The sequence below is a fragment of the Amblyomma americanum genome, chromosome 4 (genome assembly GCF_052857255.1).
Source record: "Amblyomma americanum isolate KBUSLIRL-KWMA chromosome 4, ASM5285725v1, whole genome shotgun sequence".
Classification (NCBI taxonomy): Eukaryota; Metazoa; Arthropoda; class Arachnida; order Ixodida; family Ixodidae; genus Amblyomma; species Amblyomma americanum.
Genome location: NC_135500.1, coordinates 119,329,832 through 119,347,855, shown reverse-complemented (window position 1 = coordinate 119,347,855; position 18,024 = coordinate 119,329,832). Strand labels below are relative to the sequence as shown.

The 18,024-nt window shown below is 48.2% G+C and overlaps 2 protein-coding genes across 3 annotated transcripts in view; one reads left to right on the top strand and one right to left on the bottom strand.

The window, feature by feature from the left end:
• Positions 1–920: 920 nt before the first annotated feature.
• On the bottom strand, positions 921–5,525 carry Hsp110 (heat shock protein 70Cb). The gene is made up of 5 exons (XM_077661574.1): positions 5,146–5,525; positions 3,685–4,899; positions 2,540–2,798; positions 2,318–2,416; positions 921–2,247 (listed from the first exon to the last, which is right to left on the bottom strand). The coding sequence occupies exons 1-5, from the start codon at positions 5,250–5,252 to the stop codon at positions 1,513–1,515; spliced, it is 2,415 nt and encodes an 804-aa protein (XP_077517700.1). The 5' UTR covers positions 5,253–5,525; the 3' UTR covers positions 921–1,512.
• A 511-nt stretch (positions 5,526–6,036) lies between these two features.
• The window catches only part of ClC-c (chloride channel protein 3), a 94,845-nt gene continuing 82,857 nt past the window's right edge, over positions 6,037–18,024 (top strand). For both annotated transcript variants that reach the window (XM_077661570.1, XM_077661568.1), the window contains exons 1-2: positions 6,037–6,150; positions 7,639–7,934. In XM_077661570.1, coding sequence (XP_077517696.1) covers positions 7,655–7,934 — 280 coding nt within the window. In that variant the 5' untranslated portion in view covers positions 6,037–6,150; positions 7,639–7,654. The remainder of the gene's footprint in view (positions 6,151–7,638; positions 7,935–18,024) is intronic.

Here is an 18,024-nt window from a genome sequence, read left to right as displayed (position 1 = left end):
TATTAAGACATCGTATATCGTCAGTATGCTTCGTTTAAAAGATAATTCCAGCACAACTGCCAACTTTCAATGTTGAAAGCCATGGAAAAATTTTCTCGATTACAATGGATTTACTTGCCAGGCCTAGTTACAAGGAGCTGCCACAGATGTTGCCAGCTGCCCCAGCAAGGGTGTGAGGGTGTAGTGAGTGAACTTTCCACAGATAGAGTAACATGCCAGGCAGCCAGTCACTGTCCTGCAGCTTAATCAGTTTCTGGAATGACACAGCAACAGCACCTCCTCCCCTGTAACTTCCCTTCGTAAAGAAAAGCCATCGCTGGGTTTAGTGTGCTGTGTGTTGCCTGGAGTGCTCAGCCACCTCCTAGGTTTCAATGTCAGCCAGTTTCATGAAATCAAGCCCCCTCATAACCACCTGTTCTTCCATTCGTGAGCCTTAGTGCATACTCTGCCCGTGCAGCAAGAGGAAGAGAGCAGCCCTCAACTAGTGACATATCACGGGCAATAGGTGGAGAAAGTTATGGTTCTTTGCTAGGTGGCATTTTATAGAACAACATTTACTAGCCAAGTTCCACGCTAGGATGCAAGCACATGGTGCCACATTGTGGGGTAAATGAGCCAAAGCATCCAAAGAGGTCCCATAGCACAGCAAGCAAAGGGACTGGCATTGAAATATGGGCAGCATTGGCTCTGCATATGCTGGACAGTGTTAAATTGATGAAAGACCCCTACAATATGAGCTTTTCGCTACTGCGAAACTAGCTCCATATGATCCCAATTCTCCAAGAAATAAGTTGCTTTTCAACAAAATGAGCAGAAACAGCTTAAAAACAGACTTTAGAAGAGACTTCAGCAAGATAAGAGTGTAGTACTTCCATATGATGGGTAGCAACTGGGCTTGCACAAAACTGAACACCATAAGCTTCCTGGGTGCAACAGGACAATTTATTAATGGCATGGCAAATTTATACATCACCTAAGAATTTCGTAACAGCCATGTGTTCCCTGCTAACTCTGTGCTGCAAAGCAGACCTCTGCACACACACTAAAGTTGAACAACCGAAGAATCCTGGAGGGAAGTCCCAGGTTAAATTAGGCAGCAGACAAAGTTCATAGCGAAACCTCTTGCTCACCATACATTAGCACAGATAATGCAACTGAAAATTCTTGTTAGCAACACTTTCATGAGTAACGATATTTACCTCCTCATGTGCTCTCAAAACATGTAAAGAAGATTAAAAAAAAATGAAACGACTGCCCTCATTTTCCAGCACTACTGCACACTGATGCACTTCACTAAGCTCGCAGGTGAAACTGTCGAGCCGTGGTTTATTATACCTCACCAGTCTCTGAACCAGTTCGTCACAAGAATGTCTGCATGGATGTCCCACAAACCACATCCTGTCCAGCTCCAGAGGACAGAAAAAAAAACTAAGCAATGGTTTTCTCCAACGCAGACAGAAGTGTGCATGTTATGTACAAGCAGGGGTTTGCAGGCCCGCAAATGTTGCCAGCTCAGTCTACATCCATTTTTTCGGTTACTTCTTCGGACTCTGTAGACTCGGACTGGGAGGGTGTGGCTGCTTCGGGGGCAGCTCGCGGAGGGGTCTCAGCCTTGGGCGGCTTTGGCGCTGCCGTGAGGGCCGCAAGAAGGGCCTCCATGGCTCTCGTCTCCTCTCGGAAGCGTGCCACCAGCACTGGTGGATCCTCATGCAGCGGGGCATTAGACAGGGCGCCCATTGCGCCGTCAAACCAGCTCTGTCTTTCCTCCACCGCTTTTGCGAGTTTCTGGTAGACATCTTCCTGTGAGCGAGCCGCTAAGTCGACGAGAGCCTTGCGAGACTTCTGCAAGATTGCGCCCATCTCTTCCGCAGCGACCCCTCGTTCCTCGTGCTCCTTGCAACGATTTCGGATGGGCTGGCCAATCTCACGCAGGGCGTTCAGCTTCTCCACATACAGATTCTTGGCCACTTCTTCACCTTCGGTGTATAGCCAATTCTCGGTCTCATTAAGCATGCTGAGAAACTTCTCCTTCTCATTCTCGAGGACGTACAGCTTGTACTTGTCCGACAGGTGGTCCCGCATCTCATAGACGTACTCTTCCACAGCGTTCTTGGCGTCCACGCGCTCTTTCTCCAAACGGTCCATCTGCACCATCTTGGCCTCGGACTCGATTAGGTGATCCAGTTCGGTGGGCGACAGCTGTGGTACCTGTGACTCGATTGGCAATTCAAGTGCCTTGGTCTTTTCCTGCAAGAAAGAGCGCGAGACAAAAGCAGTTAGGAACACGCTACTAATTGGCGGGGGCGGCAATGCCTACAGTTTTGGGTGGCTCTGGCCGCTCTTCCTTGTTGGCCTGGTTGTTGTTCTCGGGTACCTGGGCCTTCTCAGCTGGATCCCCTCCCTCGGCTGGGGGCACCTGGGGGTAGTGGGCAGGGGGAATGGGGGGAGAGTTTTTTAGCATTTCCAGAACACAAAGGGTGGGTGCTTTGAAAATGACACAAAACTGCAAAGGGGTGAGGGGGAGTGGGGGCAGACTCACCTCATCGCCACACGCCGCCCCCGCCGCCGCTAGGTCGCCACCGTTTGAACACTTGTTGTCCTGGCCACTTGCCTGGCGGCCATCATGCTTGACACGGTCGACGGCCGAGGCAGACACCACGGAGAAGATGCCGTGCAGGTTCAGTCGCACTTTCACCTTGACCTTGGTGGCCTCGTTGTCAGAAGAGGGCACAACCTTGTTCACGCTGAAGGTGCCCAGCTGTAGGTCCGGGTAGGGCACTGCTGCATCAGCCGTGTACCTGGGTGACATGCGTGCAAGGTTACAGTCAGAGGCGCCAGTACTTACGGCAGCTGAAGCCGCGTGTGCTTAATTTTATATATTACCAGGTAGTGCCATTTTTAAATATTCCACGTCGCTGTTCCACAGCTCTCTGCACCATTGCAGAATGTGAAACACAGCCCTATCTCACTGACTTAAGAAAGATGGTTTATGGGGATTTAACGTCCCAAAGCGACTCGGGCTATGAGAGACACCGTAGTGAAGGCCCCCGGAAATTTCGACCACGTGGGGTTCTTTAACGTGCACTGATATCACACAGTACGCGGGCCTCTAGAATTTCGCCTCCATCGAAATTTAACCGCTGCGGCCGGGATCGAACCCGCGTGTTTCGGGCCAGCACTTAAAAAAGAGACTAACGGAGCTGCACAAGCGTGCATTTGAGGTCTTGCAGTGACATGCATTACACACTAACATTCACAAACAATTATGCGAGATGCAGCACACAACTACCCGAGCTTGTAAGAACTACCTGCTACAACATAACTGGCAAGCAAGTTTGTTGAAACCTGATTTCACCAGTGTTGCTTCAGCAGTCACACCCGAGATATTTCAATAGTATCACAGTGCAGAAGCATGAGACAAGGCAGGGTGTGCACAAAACTGATGCATACCTAACCCTGCCCTGGTCGTCGTTTTGCTGCCACATGAGTGACAGGCCAGCCCTCCAAGTGATAGAGCCAATATATGTAACGCTCTTTGGCAGGCTAGCTGGCGCATAATTTGAACAGGACAGGGCTGCGGGAAATAGGGGAGGTAACAGGAGAAGGAACAAACAGCGACTGTCTTATCCGTTCGTTTCTTCTGCTGCATCGTCCACTCTGCACTGTTAAAGGCGGCGCACTCACTTGGCTTCCAGCGTGAAGGGCTTGCTCCGGTAGAAGGTGAGCATCTTGCTGAACGGAACCTGGTGCCAGCGCGGGAACACCTCGGCGCGGCCCTCCTCGCCCTTTCCCGGCGCGTAGCACAGCTCGATCGGATAGGGCTGCGCGTCCACCACCTGGAACTCGCGCACCTTGAAGATGGGCGACAGCATGGCGCACTGGAGCGCGCAGCCCCGCGCCACGGCCTCGTCCTGGTTGAGCGTCGTCGACGGCTCGCGGCCGAACACCTTGCGCACCAGCAGCTTGATGGCCGGCACGCGCGTGCCGCCGCCCACCAGCTCGACGGCGTCGACGTCGGCGGGCCGCAGGCCGGCCTCCTGCAGCGCCCGCACCAGCGTGCGCTCGGTGCGCGCCAGGTGCTCGGCGGCCATCGCCTCGAAGGCCTCGCGCTTCATCTTGCCCGCAACGTCGCGGTCGTTCATGAAGCACTCGATGTTGAGGGGCAGCTCGTGCGGGTTGGCGCTCATCTGCTTCTTGAGCTTCTCGCACTCGGTGATGAGCCGGATGAGCGCGCGCCGGTTGCTGGACACCTCCAGGTTGTAGCGCTCCTTGAACTCCTGCACGAAGTAGCGCACCAGCACCATGTCGAAGTCGCGGCCGCCGACGCTCTCGAAAGCCGTGGCCATCATCTTCAGCCGGTCTCGGTTGAAACCCACGATGCCCACCTGCAGCGCCGAGTGGCCCATGTCGACGAAGGCGACGATGCGCGGCTTCTCCTCGGGCAGATCGTTCTTGTAGAAGCCGTAGCTGAGCGCGATGGCAGTGGTCTCGTTCATCAGCTTCAGGCAGTTGAGCCCCGCGATGCGCGTCGCGTCCAGCATCGCCCTCCGCTCGGCATCGGTGAAGAAGTGGGGCACCGACACCACGCAGTCGTTCACTTTTATCTTCAGCGCCGTCTCTGCGATGTCCTTTAACTTCGTAAACAGCATGGCTGTGATTTGCGTGATGGAGAAGCTCTTGTCTTCGTTCAGGTAGCGGACGCGGACGCCCACTCGCCCGTGGCCCAAGTCGACCAGCGAATACGGCAGGAACGTAGACTCGTGCTTGACTTGCGGGTCGCCCATTCTGCGGCCCTGAAGCCTCTTGAATCCAAAGACCGTGTTCCTCAGATTCGTCACCTGTTTGTTCTTGGCCGACACGCCCAAGTCACGCGTCTTTTCGCCAAACGCAACGTAGGACCTGTCGAGAAGGGAACGCGATACAGAGTTACGCACGCGAGCAGCCTGTCGGAAAACCGCCAGTCAACTCTCGCCCCTCGAAGGCCGCGTGGGCCGGCGGAGCCTTATTCGTGAAGGAAAAAAACACTAATGAATGAAAATTAACGTGCACAGATTCAGTCAGCTGAGATCTGCCCGTTACGCGTGACATGCGGCTTCATGCAGGGCTCTACACCAAGAGCTCGAGTTAAAAATTGGACAAACTTACGGCGTGACTCGCTGGCTGTACTCATTGGCGATTGTTTCGATGCCACCGGCACGAGCAACTGCGATGAAGCAGTTCTCGTTGCCGAAGTCGAACCCGATCACTGACATGGTCACCTATGAGCGACGACACAGCGCGGTGAATATGGCGTGCTCGCACTGATCACGAATGAATCGGCAGTGAGCTCGTAGCGGCAAAAGTAGGCCCCGCTTCGAGAACTTTCTCGACGTTCCCGTCGCGTTACTCGCCCCTCGCAACCCCAACGCTGCCGGTTAGACCCTTACGTCAGCAAAGGAAGAGGCTTTCGACCAATCAAAAAATGCTTTGTGCTGTTGCGAGCTGCCGCCACGAGAGCACTTCCTCGTTACGGTGCGCGTTAGAATGATGATAGCAGTATAAAAAAATTGACAAAAATAATTTATATATTAATTACCCACTTAAAAGCAATAAGAAAACCATAAATATATAAAAATATCACTAACAAAATTATGTAATGTTAATAATATAAACAAATTTTTACGTTCAAGATCTTCTAGCCTCTATAGTTCAAGCTTGGTAAGCGCTCATAAAACGGTAAAACTTTTTGTTTTTCCAGCGGTGGTTTTCACACCTAATAGCCTAATAGTCAAACTAGTGAAAACTTACGGCGCTCTGGATTGACAGCAGCGCAAAATTTTTACTGGCAAGGGCGCTTTCATGTACTTGTTGAACTGATGCAACACTCAACGCAAATTTGTTAGTTTTTTTGTTTACGCGAAGCACACTATGCTGTCTATCAAAAAAACGTGGTTTCTAAAATCAAATAATTTAATAGCACAAGTCGTATGTGATTGCAGCGCTGCAAAAAGTACGGCGTCACAATGATAGACTAGTCGTCGGATCCTGAGCAGAGTGCAACCAGTGCTACTATGTGTAAATTTTGGCTTTTGCAGTGCCGCTCAGCTGCGCTCTGGAGTAGACGACCACGGATGTAATTTTGGGGAAGCCAGGAGGAGGGTAGCTATAATGGTAAGAATTTATTTTACAGCATGTCTCGATTTTTTTCTCTCATGATTGAATTTCATACGTTTGTTTCGACTCTTGCACCGCTTTAGGCTTAGCCATTTTATTTTAGTAATGTTTGAGTCTCTGGCTTGAGTTGTCATCGTCCATTGCTGCAATAATCGACACGCAGTTCTCCTTTCTCTTGGCACGTCTTCAGCACGCTAAGCTTCGACATAAATGGCTTAAATTGCGTCATACGAGGCGATTTGTGGCGGGGTAAATATTTCAATAAGTCGCCCGGCACTTCCCGCTCTTGTTTCTGATCTGGCAGATGCCGAAGTCGAAGTAATGCTGGTCCTCGGTCGCCTCCGATGGGAATTTTTCGCGATTCTAAACTGGCTTGTTAGAGCTTGGATGTTCAACATGGTGGTTTGTACATCACCCTTTGAAATTTTGATGAGCTACAGTCAACGTGCTTAACAAGTAGAGCAGGAGCAAACGCTTTGCCCCTAAACGTTGCTCAAGATAGCACCTCGCTTTTCTTTGCTCCCCAAGGTGTCCTCCAGACGAAACGTCGGTTCGTGGAATGATATCGGCATGCCCCGTGCCGGTCAAATCACATTAAGGCAGTCAGTGCAGTCGGGTTGTACCCAGTGCACGACATTGTCGCTGCCACCGTTGCCCCGCGGTAGTTGGGCTACGTTCATCGATCTGCATGGTTTCTGCCTCTGGTTCCTATTTTTGACAGATGCTTGGGATAACTTCTGTCACCGTATTAAAAGTGAATAACCTTGCGTCCAAACCCGATCTTGTGTACTCTCCCGAAGGTACGGCGGCGGTCGAGTTTGTTAATAGCTTCGCCGGCCTGAAACGGAAGCAGATGCGTGTCGTACGTCAAAGGAAAAGCCCCCGAACGCGGCGTAATAGTGTGCCGTCGAGCGCTCTCGGCTCTCGAGCAAGCGCGGTGGCGAGAATAAAAACAACGCCCTTTTCGCTCGCGTGCGTGCGCGCACATCAGAGCTGTCCCTCTAATGGGCTAAGCGGCTCGCTTCGTCGGAAGTGACACGATGAATTTCAGGCTACGTGATACACCCTGGCTGACCCGCCGCCGCCGCCGCGGCAGGTGCACGCCGCGCGTTGATGCCGCCTGTCTCACGGCTGCAGACCTTGCGCGCACGCCGAGAGTGCGAAGCTCGCTGCGTAGGACAGAGGCGCGTGTCGTTGCGTTTGTTGCGGAAATATTCGTATGCAGTCGAGCGCAGAAGAAGGCTGCGAGCGGTGACGAAACGTCCGCTTTCCCGCTCGACAACTGCCCTCCACTCGGCCCCGCTGTGCTTTTAGTGCGGCGACCGCACACGGTCGTGGTAGCAGGAATCCGACCGTGTCCCATAGTCGCGGATCGTCGCGTCCCTGCGTCGGGAAAGGTGCGAGATGTAGCACGGGTGCTGCTGCGAGAGTACGGCGGAAAAAAAAGGTGTTTTTTTTTCTCCACTGACTGTGTGCCGTGCACAGGGTTTGGGCTCCGACAATGGAAACTGAGCGTCTGGTCGGCGGAGGACCAACGGGCGAAGCGGGGCATGACTACGGCGGCCGGCCTCAGGACCACTCGGGCTCCAACTACCAAGCCCTGGCCACGGGCCACCCTCACCTGTTAGCGAAGTCTGCACGCAGAGGACCGCACACTTCGGCCACCGCTCGACACCGCGCCAGCAGCAGCAGCAGCGACGAAGAGATGATTGACATCTCCGGGAAGCCGTCTGAACAGCCCAGGGCATCGGGGGATGCCGTGGCCACATGTAGGGTCCAGGGTGAGTGCTCTGTTGTTTACGTACCTTTGTGGCTCATGCCTTGCATGGCATGTTACCTTGTTTTTCAGTCTGATTGCCAACTAGGGGTCTGTGGTCTAGTAGTAGAGTGAGCTCCAGCGGAACAACTAATTGTGCACCAGACTCAGTGTGGGAAGGCTGCAGCATTGTATGTCCATTTTCATTCATGCACAATTGGAGTGAAATGAAGTCATATGAGTGTTTGCAACAACTGCTTAAACATGAGTGGTGTTTTAGAGTGCAGTTCTAGGTGCCTGTTCCTTGCTTCTGTGTCACAGTCGTCGGTGTTTGCTTCGCTCTCGCCATGGCAGCTGGCATTTTGCTCTTCTACTGCCTGCCATGGTGAGTGCGGAAGGTAGATGGAAGGTAGCTGCTACCGGAAGATCCTGTATGGTGGCTAGCAATGTAAAATGCCACGTGCCAGCCGTGTAGAGCTGCACTCAAAATTCGCATTACCAACTATTATAGTCGTCTGCCAATTTTTTTTTGTTTGGCTGCCTTTCATGGGTGTGTTTCTGACAGGAAAAATTTTGTGCACCTTCAAGGTGGTAGGAAAAGTCAATCTCTGGCTGAAATATTAAAGTTGGTTTTGTGGATGGTACTACTTTTATTGTTCTGATGGTTATTTGACAATTATTCATACAACCAGGATTAACTTTGTGACTGTGCATGACTTTTAGGTCATTCATTCATTCATTCATTCATTCAAACTATAGAGAGCACGTTTAGGCATTTAAGTGGACAGGTTACTTGCGGAATGAAAATTAAGAAGTTGCATGCATTGTAGTGTCATAATGGCATGTCACAAGGTATCTAAAAAACAATCCACTTTAGCTAATTTAACTGTGACACTACGGCAAGCAATTTCCTCCTTGTAAATGTGCATTTAGTGCAAATGCTAGAAAAAACTAGGTCATATGCATTGCACCGTTTTACTCACAATATTAATTTCTTGCAACTTAATTGCAGATTTTTTGTGGGAAAAAAATGGATAATGTTGATTCCCATAAGAATAGACCTACCACCAATTACGTGAAAAGCATCATTGGATCAAACCTTGGAGAAAGTGATTTTTCTTCACCGTCAACATTTGAATGGTGAAAAATACATTTGCTATTACAGCACACCTTTCCTCTGTTTTGTGTGATTTCTGAATGCTAATCTGTTTGCTGATGCATCATCTGCTGAAAATATGATTACAGGCAGTTTAGGCATGTTCCAATGCCTACCTTTATGTTTGAGCTGTGCACTACAGCAGTCTTTCTTAGGCTGAAAATGCTGGGCATATCTCATGTTCACATTAAATATGAAGCATAATTTTCATGTTAAGGATTTGAGTGGTAAAGAAACAAAAAAAAATGCTGGTGTCAAAAGTATTTTATTCCATGGTGCCAAGTAAACTTGCATCTCTTTCATCACTGGAGCATACTGCAAAGTGGGAATTCTATTGTGTAGTTAAAAAAAATTTATGTGCAGAACGCAAAACTTGCTTCGAAGGGAATCTACAATTTCTAAAGCGAGCTTTTGTAAACGGACATTGCACTGACGTGTGGAACAGATCCCAGCTGTGTGTTGCCTCAGACAAACTGTGCCAACAGCTGTCGTTGGTCCTACGTGCGTTGTAGCAAGTCCAGCTGGTAAAGCAAACTCTAAGGCCTGCTAGAGCTGTGTGCGCTATTTCTAAGCAGTTTTAGGAATGCACACTACATGTGACCTCCATTGTGTGCATCTTGCTCTGTATGCTGTGCAAGGCATATGGTTTGCAACAGGAGATTTTATTTTTGATTTGTAATTGTTGACTTTGAGGGCTCTATCTTCCTTTCTATTCTTCTTTTTACTTTTTACCTGAAGGACGAAAACCAATAATCTTAAATGTTGTGGAAATCCCTTTATTCTAGTCTTTATCCTCAGTTATTGCAACATCAAATGGCAGACCAGCGCTGATGAAATTTAAGTATAACATTATACTCAGTAAATTCAGAAGTCCGTGGTCAATTTAGGCGGCGAAGAGCAGGTATAAAGAGACTTAAATCACGCACATATTCGAAACAAAACAGGGCCATAGAAAGTAGCAAGTTTGGCTGTAGTAGTTAAAAGAGTGAAGACACCAAATTTCTGTTGTGCACTCTGTTTTTGGAATGATGCTCAAGATAGTGATTAGTAAACATGATGGATTAATATGCAAAATTTGCCTGCACCAGGTAAATAGTTTATAACTGAATGTACTCTGTCATGTCATTTTAGTTTCATTTGGTGAATGATAGGTATGACATATCACCTGCAGGGTTATGGTCACATGAGGCACGCATATACTGCATAATAATAGATTTCGTCGCTTTAATCCGTTCACTCGGACCCAGTAACTGGAATAACAGCGAGTGAACAAGCAGTGCTTTTACAGCAATTTTTTAGTTATTAATTGCAATTATAATAATATATGAAATGTTAAATAAATAATGTAGTTCTGCATTTGATTACAAAGTAATTGCGTAGTCAGTGTAGGTGGATTCCACGAGGTTAAAACACCGCAGTAAAGAGTCTGATGTCTCTGCACCTTTGAAACAATCGTGCGTGTTGTTAAACTGTGAAAATTCTCATTCAAGGTCATTATTCCTTGTTGATTCTGGTTCTCCGGCCATTTTACGGAGGCCTCAGGCAGCCACCGCGGCTTTAGTCGATTGTCTGCCCAGTAGTGCTTATCTCTGCGAGGTGTGCTCTGTCTGCCCTGTACACACACTCCTCTTATCGCGCTGCCTTCCCAGAAGGCCGTAGGCTTACACGTTCGGCGCAGTTTTGTTTATCTGAGCGCCTTTTTATGAAGATGCTGGGTAGAGTAATAGATTCGCACGGACGAGCACCTTTTCAGGTCGTCTCACTCCTGACGCACTCGGTTAGCAGGCGCCGGAGCTGTCATTCTTCCAGCAGGGAAGTGATTTCGAGGGCCCATGGCGATAGTGACTGCCTGGCGTTAGCGACGCTTCGCGTATGCTGGACCTTGAAGAATGCTCTTACTACAATCCTTTGTATACATTGAGTGCTAGTTTGGCAATGTATCGGCGATTTAAATAGCTCCAACTAGATGGATGGCGCAACTGCATGTAACTGAGAGATTAACGCTATTTCTTTCGTAAATATTCTCAGAAATGTCTGTAGGTGGATCGCATCAGTTTGCTAGCATGTCGATTTGTGGTGCTATCGCACTTGATCGAAAGGACCGTTTCCGTGTTTGTGTGTGGACTTGACTCCGCTCACTCTCGTGGTCCTGTAAAAAAGCACGTTGTCGTTGTGTCATTATGATGGCAGCTCAGCTATGAGGAGCTTTGAGAGAAATATTGTGAGCTTTGCGGACCCTAGAAGTTGAATTGTAGACTCAGATATATATATAACGGTGTCGCATGCACAAATTGTGCACGTGCGCGCGTGTGTGTGTGTTTGTGTGTGCGTGCGTGCGTGTAAAAAACGATCTGTAAGCAGTGAAAAAACACCCACTATTCTAACATGTGTGTGTGTGTATGCGCACGCGTGTGTGTGTGTAAAAAAACTATGTGTCAGCAATGAAAAAAACACCCACTATTCTATACATGCATGCATGCATACATACATACATACATGTATACATGCATGCATACATACATACATACGGCGGACATCATCATCACCATCATCATCATCAGCCTTACTAAGCCCACTGCAGGGCAAGGGCCTCTCCCATGTCTCTCCAATTAACCCTATCCTTTGCCAGCTGCATCCACCCTTTGCCTGCAAACTTCATAATCTCATCCGCCCACCTAACCTTCTGCCACCCCCTGCTACACTTACTTTCTCTTGGAATCCACTCCGTTACCCATAAGGGCCAGCGGTTATCTTGCCGTCGTATTACATGCCCTGCCCAAGCCCATTTCTTCCTCTTGATTTCGACTAGGATGTCATTAGCCCACGTTTGTTCTCTCACCCACTCTGCCCGCTTCCGGTCTCTTAGCGTTACACCTATCATTTCTCTTTCCATGGCTCGCTGCGTTGTCCTTAACTTAAGCTGAACTCTTTTCGTTAGCCTCCACGTTTCTGCCCCGTAGGTGGGTACCGGTAAGATACAGCTGTTGTACACTTTTCTCTTGAGGGAAATTGGCAAACTGCCATTCATGATCTGAGAGAACCTGTCAAATGCGCTCCACCCCATTCTTATCCCTCTAGTTATTTCCCTCCCATGATCTGGATCAGCGGTCACCACCTGCCCTAAGTAGACATATTCCTTTACCACTTCCAGGCCCTTGCTGTCAATTGTGAACTGCTGTTCCCTTGCTAGGCTGCTGAACATTACCTTGGTTTTTTGCATGTTAATTTTTAGACCAAGCGTTCTGCTCTGATAAGGCGGACATTATGTACTATCGCGATCGAAATATTATGAGATGCATGCTCTCTAAAAAAAAATTAATTGCAGCTCTATACCTCGCCACTCAGTCGTGTGGAATTGTTGCCAGCAGATAGAGCATGCGTGCACCTTCATGCTTTGACGCATTTCAGGGGACTGGATTACGTGACTGCTCTAAAAAAATTAACTCGCGTCCCTTAACCTTTTGATCACAATAGTAGGTGATATAACTCAGTGATTTAAAAATTAACTAAAATTAACTAATCAACTTTTTGCTTTTGATTTCAAGAGCCAACACTATGTTAAGAAACTGAAGGCTTTGAGCATAGGAGCTGAGTCTAGTTGTTAATTTTTTTTTTATCGGCAATGCATTTGGAATTATTTAAGGTGAAAAATACACATTTTTTAGCTTGTAAAGTTGGCTTCCCGCAATGCACACTTTTTAAAATGGCGTCGTCGGGCGTAGTATTTCCGCGGAAATTCAGTTAAACTGTTTCTACGGCATAAAATAGACAAACGGATTCCGTATTTGCTCTATTAGAAATGCGAGCGACGCTTTTTTAAAAATGTGCATTGCGGGAAGCCAACTTTATGAGCTAAAAATTGCGTATTTTTGACGTCAAATATTGCGAACTACATTGCCGATAAAAAAAATAATTAAAAACTGGACTCAGCTCTTATGTAATATAATGTTGGCCCCTTGGCATTGTGCGCTGCGGAGAAGCTTGAAGGCCGTCGCGATTTTAAGCTACAGTTATGTCACGATTTCAAATGCTAGCCCAAAAGGACTTCACATGCTTTACCCGCAGGTTTCACACATTCGACCCTTTTAAGCTGGTCTATTTCTCAAACCTATGCAGTTACCCCTTAAACGGACTCTGAGGACTACAAATTGAAGGTCACCCCTACGGATAGATTATGGCATTCTAACTACAAATATGCTGCTTTCACTGAAAACTCAGCTATCATAAGAAGCGGCCCAAAAATGAAATGCAGCTGTCGCCATCACTGGCTGATTTCGCGAGTAATCTTTGGTGTGTCGACACAGTTCCAACGTTTCACACCAACGAAGCGACCTTAGAGTTTCAACGCGAATCGTAGAGGTTGGGCAACGTCGCCATTCACTTCGCGTCGCGTCCTCTTCAGTGTGCCGTCGCAAGTTTTAAGTCAAGTGGCAGGAAAGTTATTATACGCAGTTTTTGCGGCAATAAATATGGCTTTTGTTTCCCGACAAACGTTGACAGGAACAGAAAATGTTTGGAGTTGTCCTCAATGTTCCTTTGAAAGCGTGCTTTAGGTGCACTTGCTGCTGTATTAAAATAATTAAAACGAAATGCATTTAATTATTGAAACAAATCAATTCGATTTAAATCAACTAAAATCAAGTTTAACTGAGCGTAACAATGAACAATTAAGTATTAAACTACCGTATATGGATACTAATTGCTTACGCTATCGCTTTCGGCTTTTTCGACGCACAGAACCGCACAGAACAGACGCCGAGAACCGCACAGGCAGCGGATCTTAGGGGCAACGTTGCCGCTTGTTCGTACAGTCGAGCCAGTATATACAGAACTCAGAAAGTCGAATTATTATTCATATCAGACATTCAGGACATCCTGTTTAAAATCCCGTGCGAACTATTGCTCGCTTATACGGAACTCTCATTCAGCGGAACATTTGATATATCGAATAGGCGCCGCGCTCTTTAAAGGGCCTCAGAAAGGGGCTCTAATAAAGTTGCGGTATGTCTGGGATGTTAAAGGGACACTGAGGAGAAATTGAAGTTGGCTTGTATCGATAGATTAGCAGCTTCTGATCACAAAAACGCCACTCTTACTGAAAACAAAGCTCTTGTAATGTAGAAAATAGCAAGAACCAAAATACAGGTGTTGCCGCCACAGGCCAATCTCGCAAGTACAAGCGTGATGACTTCCTAGGACAAGAGGCGCCACCTTGGAGGAATTTTCCTTACTTCATGGAAGCCACGAATCTCTGAGGCTGGCAAAGGAAGGTTGCGCACTGCACCGCTAGCCGTCAGAAATCACGGAGTCTGCGTTTACGTCACGTATCCCGTCACTCCGTTCTGTGACGTCATAAGAGTTCTCCGCGTCGTCATAAGAGTTCCCTGAGTTTGAATCAGAGCGGCGGGAAAAACTTTCTCAACTACGAATCCAAATTTCGTTGAAATATATGCATCTTTCGCGCCCAGACAAGTGGCAACAAAGTCATGAAATGCCGAACTATCAGATTTTGCTAACAAAAAAAAAGATGATAGAGTTCTTCTCAGTGTCCCTTTAAAGGGCGCCGCTTCATAAATATCCCCCAGCAAGAATTTTTTAAATGTGTTTTGTGGAAGCCGAGTTATATGCAGACAGAATTTTAACTTTGTCGTCTTCGTGCCTTTCCCTCTCCTCTCGTCAATTTTTCGCGCACTCCAAAGTGGCGGCGCGCTCCTCCGCCGGCCCCACCCACTTGGCCCCTCCCCTGCCGATGCGCGGGGAGTAGCCGCGGCAATGGCAGCTGCGTGACGTCTGAAAGAATTTGGCGCGGCGAACCAATGATAACCCCCGCCTGCTGACGTCACTTGCTCGATGTGACCTCGTATGCCAGGTTTCGCGCGAAAGCTCGGCACCGCGCGTCGCCTCGAGGTGCGAAAGCGGGAATTTTTAAAAATGCATGGTAAATTGCCCGCTCGCTTTTGATGTCTCGTACGTGGCATGAACGCTCAGTGACCTGTACTCCACGCGATGCAAGCATTTTAAAGCCAAGCTCAAATGCCCTTTTCTGTGGCCCTTAAAGCGCCACTTCTAACGGAGCCCTTCGGCACCTGCTGGCAGCTCTAGCGCCGTGAAGCCGCGGGACGAGGTAATTGCATGAAGTGCTTGAGGGCAGAGGCGGGCATTTGACCACAAATATCTCAACCTCTCCTCAATCTTAAAAAAAAAAAATTGCCGACCTTACCTTACTTATCCTGAGGTCACTGGCGACCTCAGTCAACCTCACTTCAGATTTTGAGGTTGAGGTTGGCGCTGCCCGACCTCAGAAAACACGCAAAAGAAAACAAAAGCAATTAAGAAGTTTTTCAGTTAAAAACAATTCTGAGAATCTTGTCAGACAGGAAAGCCAAAATGGTGGTGCCATTGTGATGACTATATTACAATAGCGGCACTAAGTGGTCTGTAATTATTTAATAAGGTGTGTACAGACACTATTGATGTGCACGCAGTAGAAGAAGCTTATAATCTGGGATGAACACTAGAAGACTTTATGGCCTGCGGACAGGGGTGTCCCTTACGCGGTTACCAGCAGTACGACGGAGGGTATACTTTTTCTTTAATTTGCTTCACTAACTAATTATAAGCTTATCAGTTTCAGTATTCGGCAACTGCTTCGTGTATACTTGTTCGTATTGGAAGCCTCTCGCTCATTCACGCACGAACCGGCAATTGTCAAACAGACCCTCTGCACCATCTAACAGAAATTGGGAGGGCGGGGAAGGGGGTATTCACGATACTCTCCTTAAACTTGAGAATAGCGAATGTAAAGAAACTGATCGCCGATGTACTTCCATGTCAGAATATTTCGATTTTTTTAGCTCTATCTGCCATTGCGAGAGCACTCAGCGTAGATGAAAACTGTGCCACCCAGCAAACGCTCTTTTCAGTGCTCTCTATGCTCCCTTCGAAAACAAGCTGCGACTATAGTACACCAACAGAGACGCATTGTATTTCTGTCTATGTAGAAGCGAGCGGCCTCTAGCTTTTATTAAAGCGGTTGGGACATCAAATTTTGAGGCTATAGTAAGCTTGTTGTAGGCTTCCTCTGTATGTGAGGTCACCTATGGCGAAGTATTGGATGCAACAAGCGCTTAAAATATATTTTAATTGAGCTCCAAAGTTTCTAAGTGCTCTTTCTCACGATGGAGGCCCATCGCTAGCGCTATAGGCGGTGACGTAAAGCCCTGGGAACGATATCGCTGAATAGCAGTGACATCACAACACAGTAACGCGACGTACTATGAACGGTGACGCGCGACATCGGCGAGGCACTGCTTCGGCGACTCAGCGGTCGGTGTGCAGGTCGGCATATGTGCCTTTACTGACGCGCCAGCCGGCACCTTATATCGGCGGCCGAGCGAAACCTTCACGTCGATGAGACGATGAATCTCTTCTTTACACCTTCTCCGTAATACGAATAGGCGAAACGAGCGACTACATTTCATATGTTCACCCTTCGGCTCACCTGCAATAAGAATAGGCCTAGCGAGTCCGCCGGGCACGTATGCGCAACGTCAGCGATTGTGGAGAGCGAGTTCACAAGTTTTAGCGGACACACATGGTCATCGAGCGTGGTTTTGACAACAGTGACGTTAAATCGAGGATTGTTTACATCATTGGACGCGAATACATCAAGCGGGAAGCGTCGCTGCCAGGCGGTGTGACCCAGTCTGTCGGTCAATGCTGCTGGCGGCCACGGCGGCAGCTACGTCGGCGTCGCTTGAGGGCAACAAATTATGCCATTTTGATCTCAAACGAGTGCCGAACATACTTCTAGATAAACCAATTTAAATTCAAGTACTGGACACATCAGAAACGGCAAAAAGCAGGTACAACGAGTCGGAAACGCCGGTCCTACGCGTTGTCAACAACCTGGCTATGAAGCATTCCTCAGGCTGGCGCTGGCATTCTTCAGCGATTCTAGCAAAGTTATCGCACTGCGCAAACAAGTAAACCCGCAGCCGGTGCAAAAGAGATGAGCTTGCTTAACCTAAGTGGAAGGCAACTTGCAATTCCTGCTGAACCTACGCGCAATTGCTGCCTGTATACAGATGCAGATATATATGTAAACAAAAGTAGCGCCGAGGTGCAGTCGTCGTCATGGGCGCAATCCTGGAGGAGTTACGTACACGTGCGGTTAATTCTGAACCCTGTACGATTGTCTGAAAGCATTCATTTACCGAATACATGCAATGTTTGCTAAACTAGCAGCAGATATCGTAATCAGTAGCCACGGGATCCTGAGCATGTCTCGCAGCGCGGCTGCCCGGGCGGCGCGAAGTGAAGACAGAGACGGGTATTAGTCGGTAGGAACAATGAGGCATCGTGTCGCCGTAATGTAACATGAAAGAATAACTTCTCACCGTCGAAGGACCCCATTTGGGAGACGGTATGGTGGCGCCATCTGCTTATAAATATTCTATCTAAGCGCTGTCTGATCGGCGATCGGGTTTCGTTTTCTCTGTCTCTCCCGACGCTCGGAGGGTTGGGCGTTATAAAAATGACGTCACACCACCTGCGTTGTGCGGGGGTATAAATTCCATTGGCGATTGTCTTAGCAATTTAATAACCTTTTCGTGCAGAAAAAAAATGGTAAGGTTTTCGAAGGTGGGGTAGCTGCTTGTTTTCATAGAAAGTTGGGTGGGCGGATGAGTTTAAGAAGTTTGCGGGGATACGGTGGGCGCAGCTGGCCAAGTACAGGCTTAATTGGAGGGACATGGTAGAGGCCTTTGCCCTGCAGTGGGCATAACCAGGCTGATGATGACCGCTTGTTGGCTTAATTCGTGCGGCTCTTGCAAAATGCAGAAACACTATTTATGTTAATGGGAATGCTTTGTATTTAGACTTCATGCAGTGATATGCTGGCGTGTAGAACCGAAGTGTCTGTCACCATACTGCTATTCACTGCTGTTCTTACCTTGTA

Coding starts and splice junctions, on each gene's coding strand:
- Hsp110 (XM_077661574.1), bottom strand. CDS start 5,252: ATGTCAGTGATCGGGTTCGACTTCGGCAACGAGAACTGCTTCATCGCA. Junction 2,417..2,539: donor GGGCGGCGTGTGGCGATGAG/GTGAGTCTGCCC, acceptor CACTACCCCCAG/GTGCCCCCAGCCGAGGGAGG. Junction 2,248..2,317: donor GGCCAGAGCCACCCAAAACT/GTAGGCATTGCC, acceptor TCTTTCTTGCAG/GAAAAGACCAAGGCACTTGA.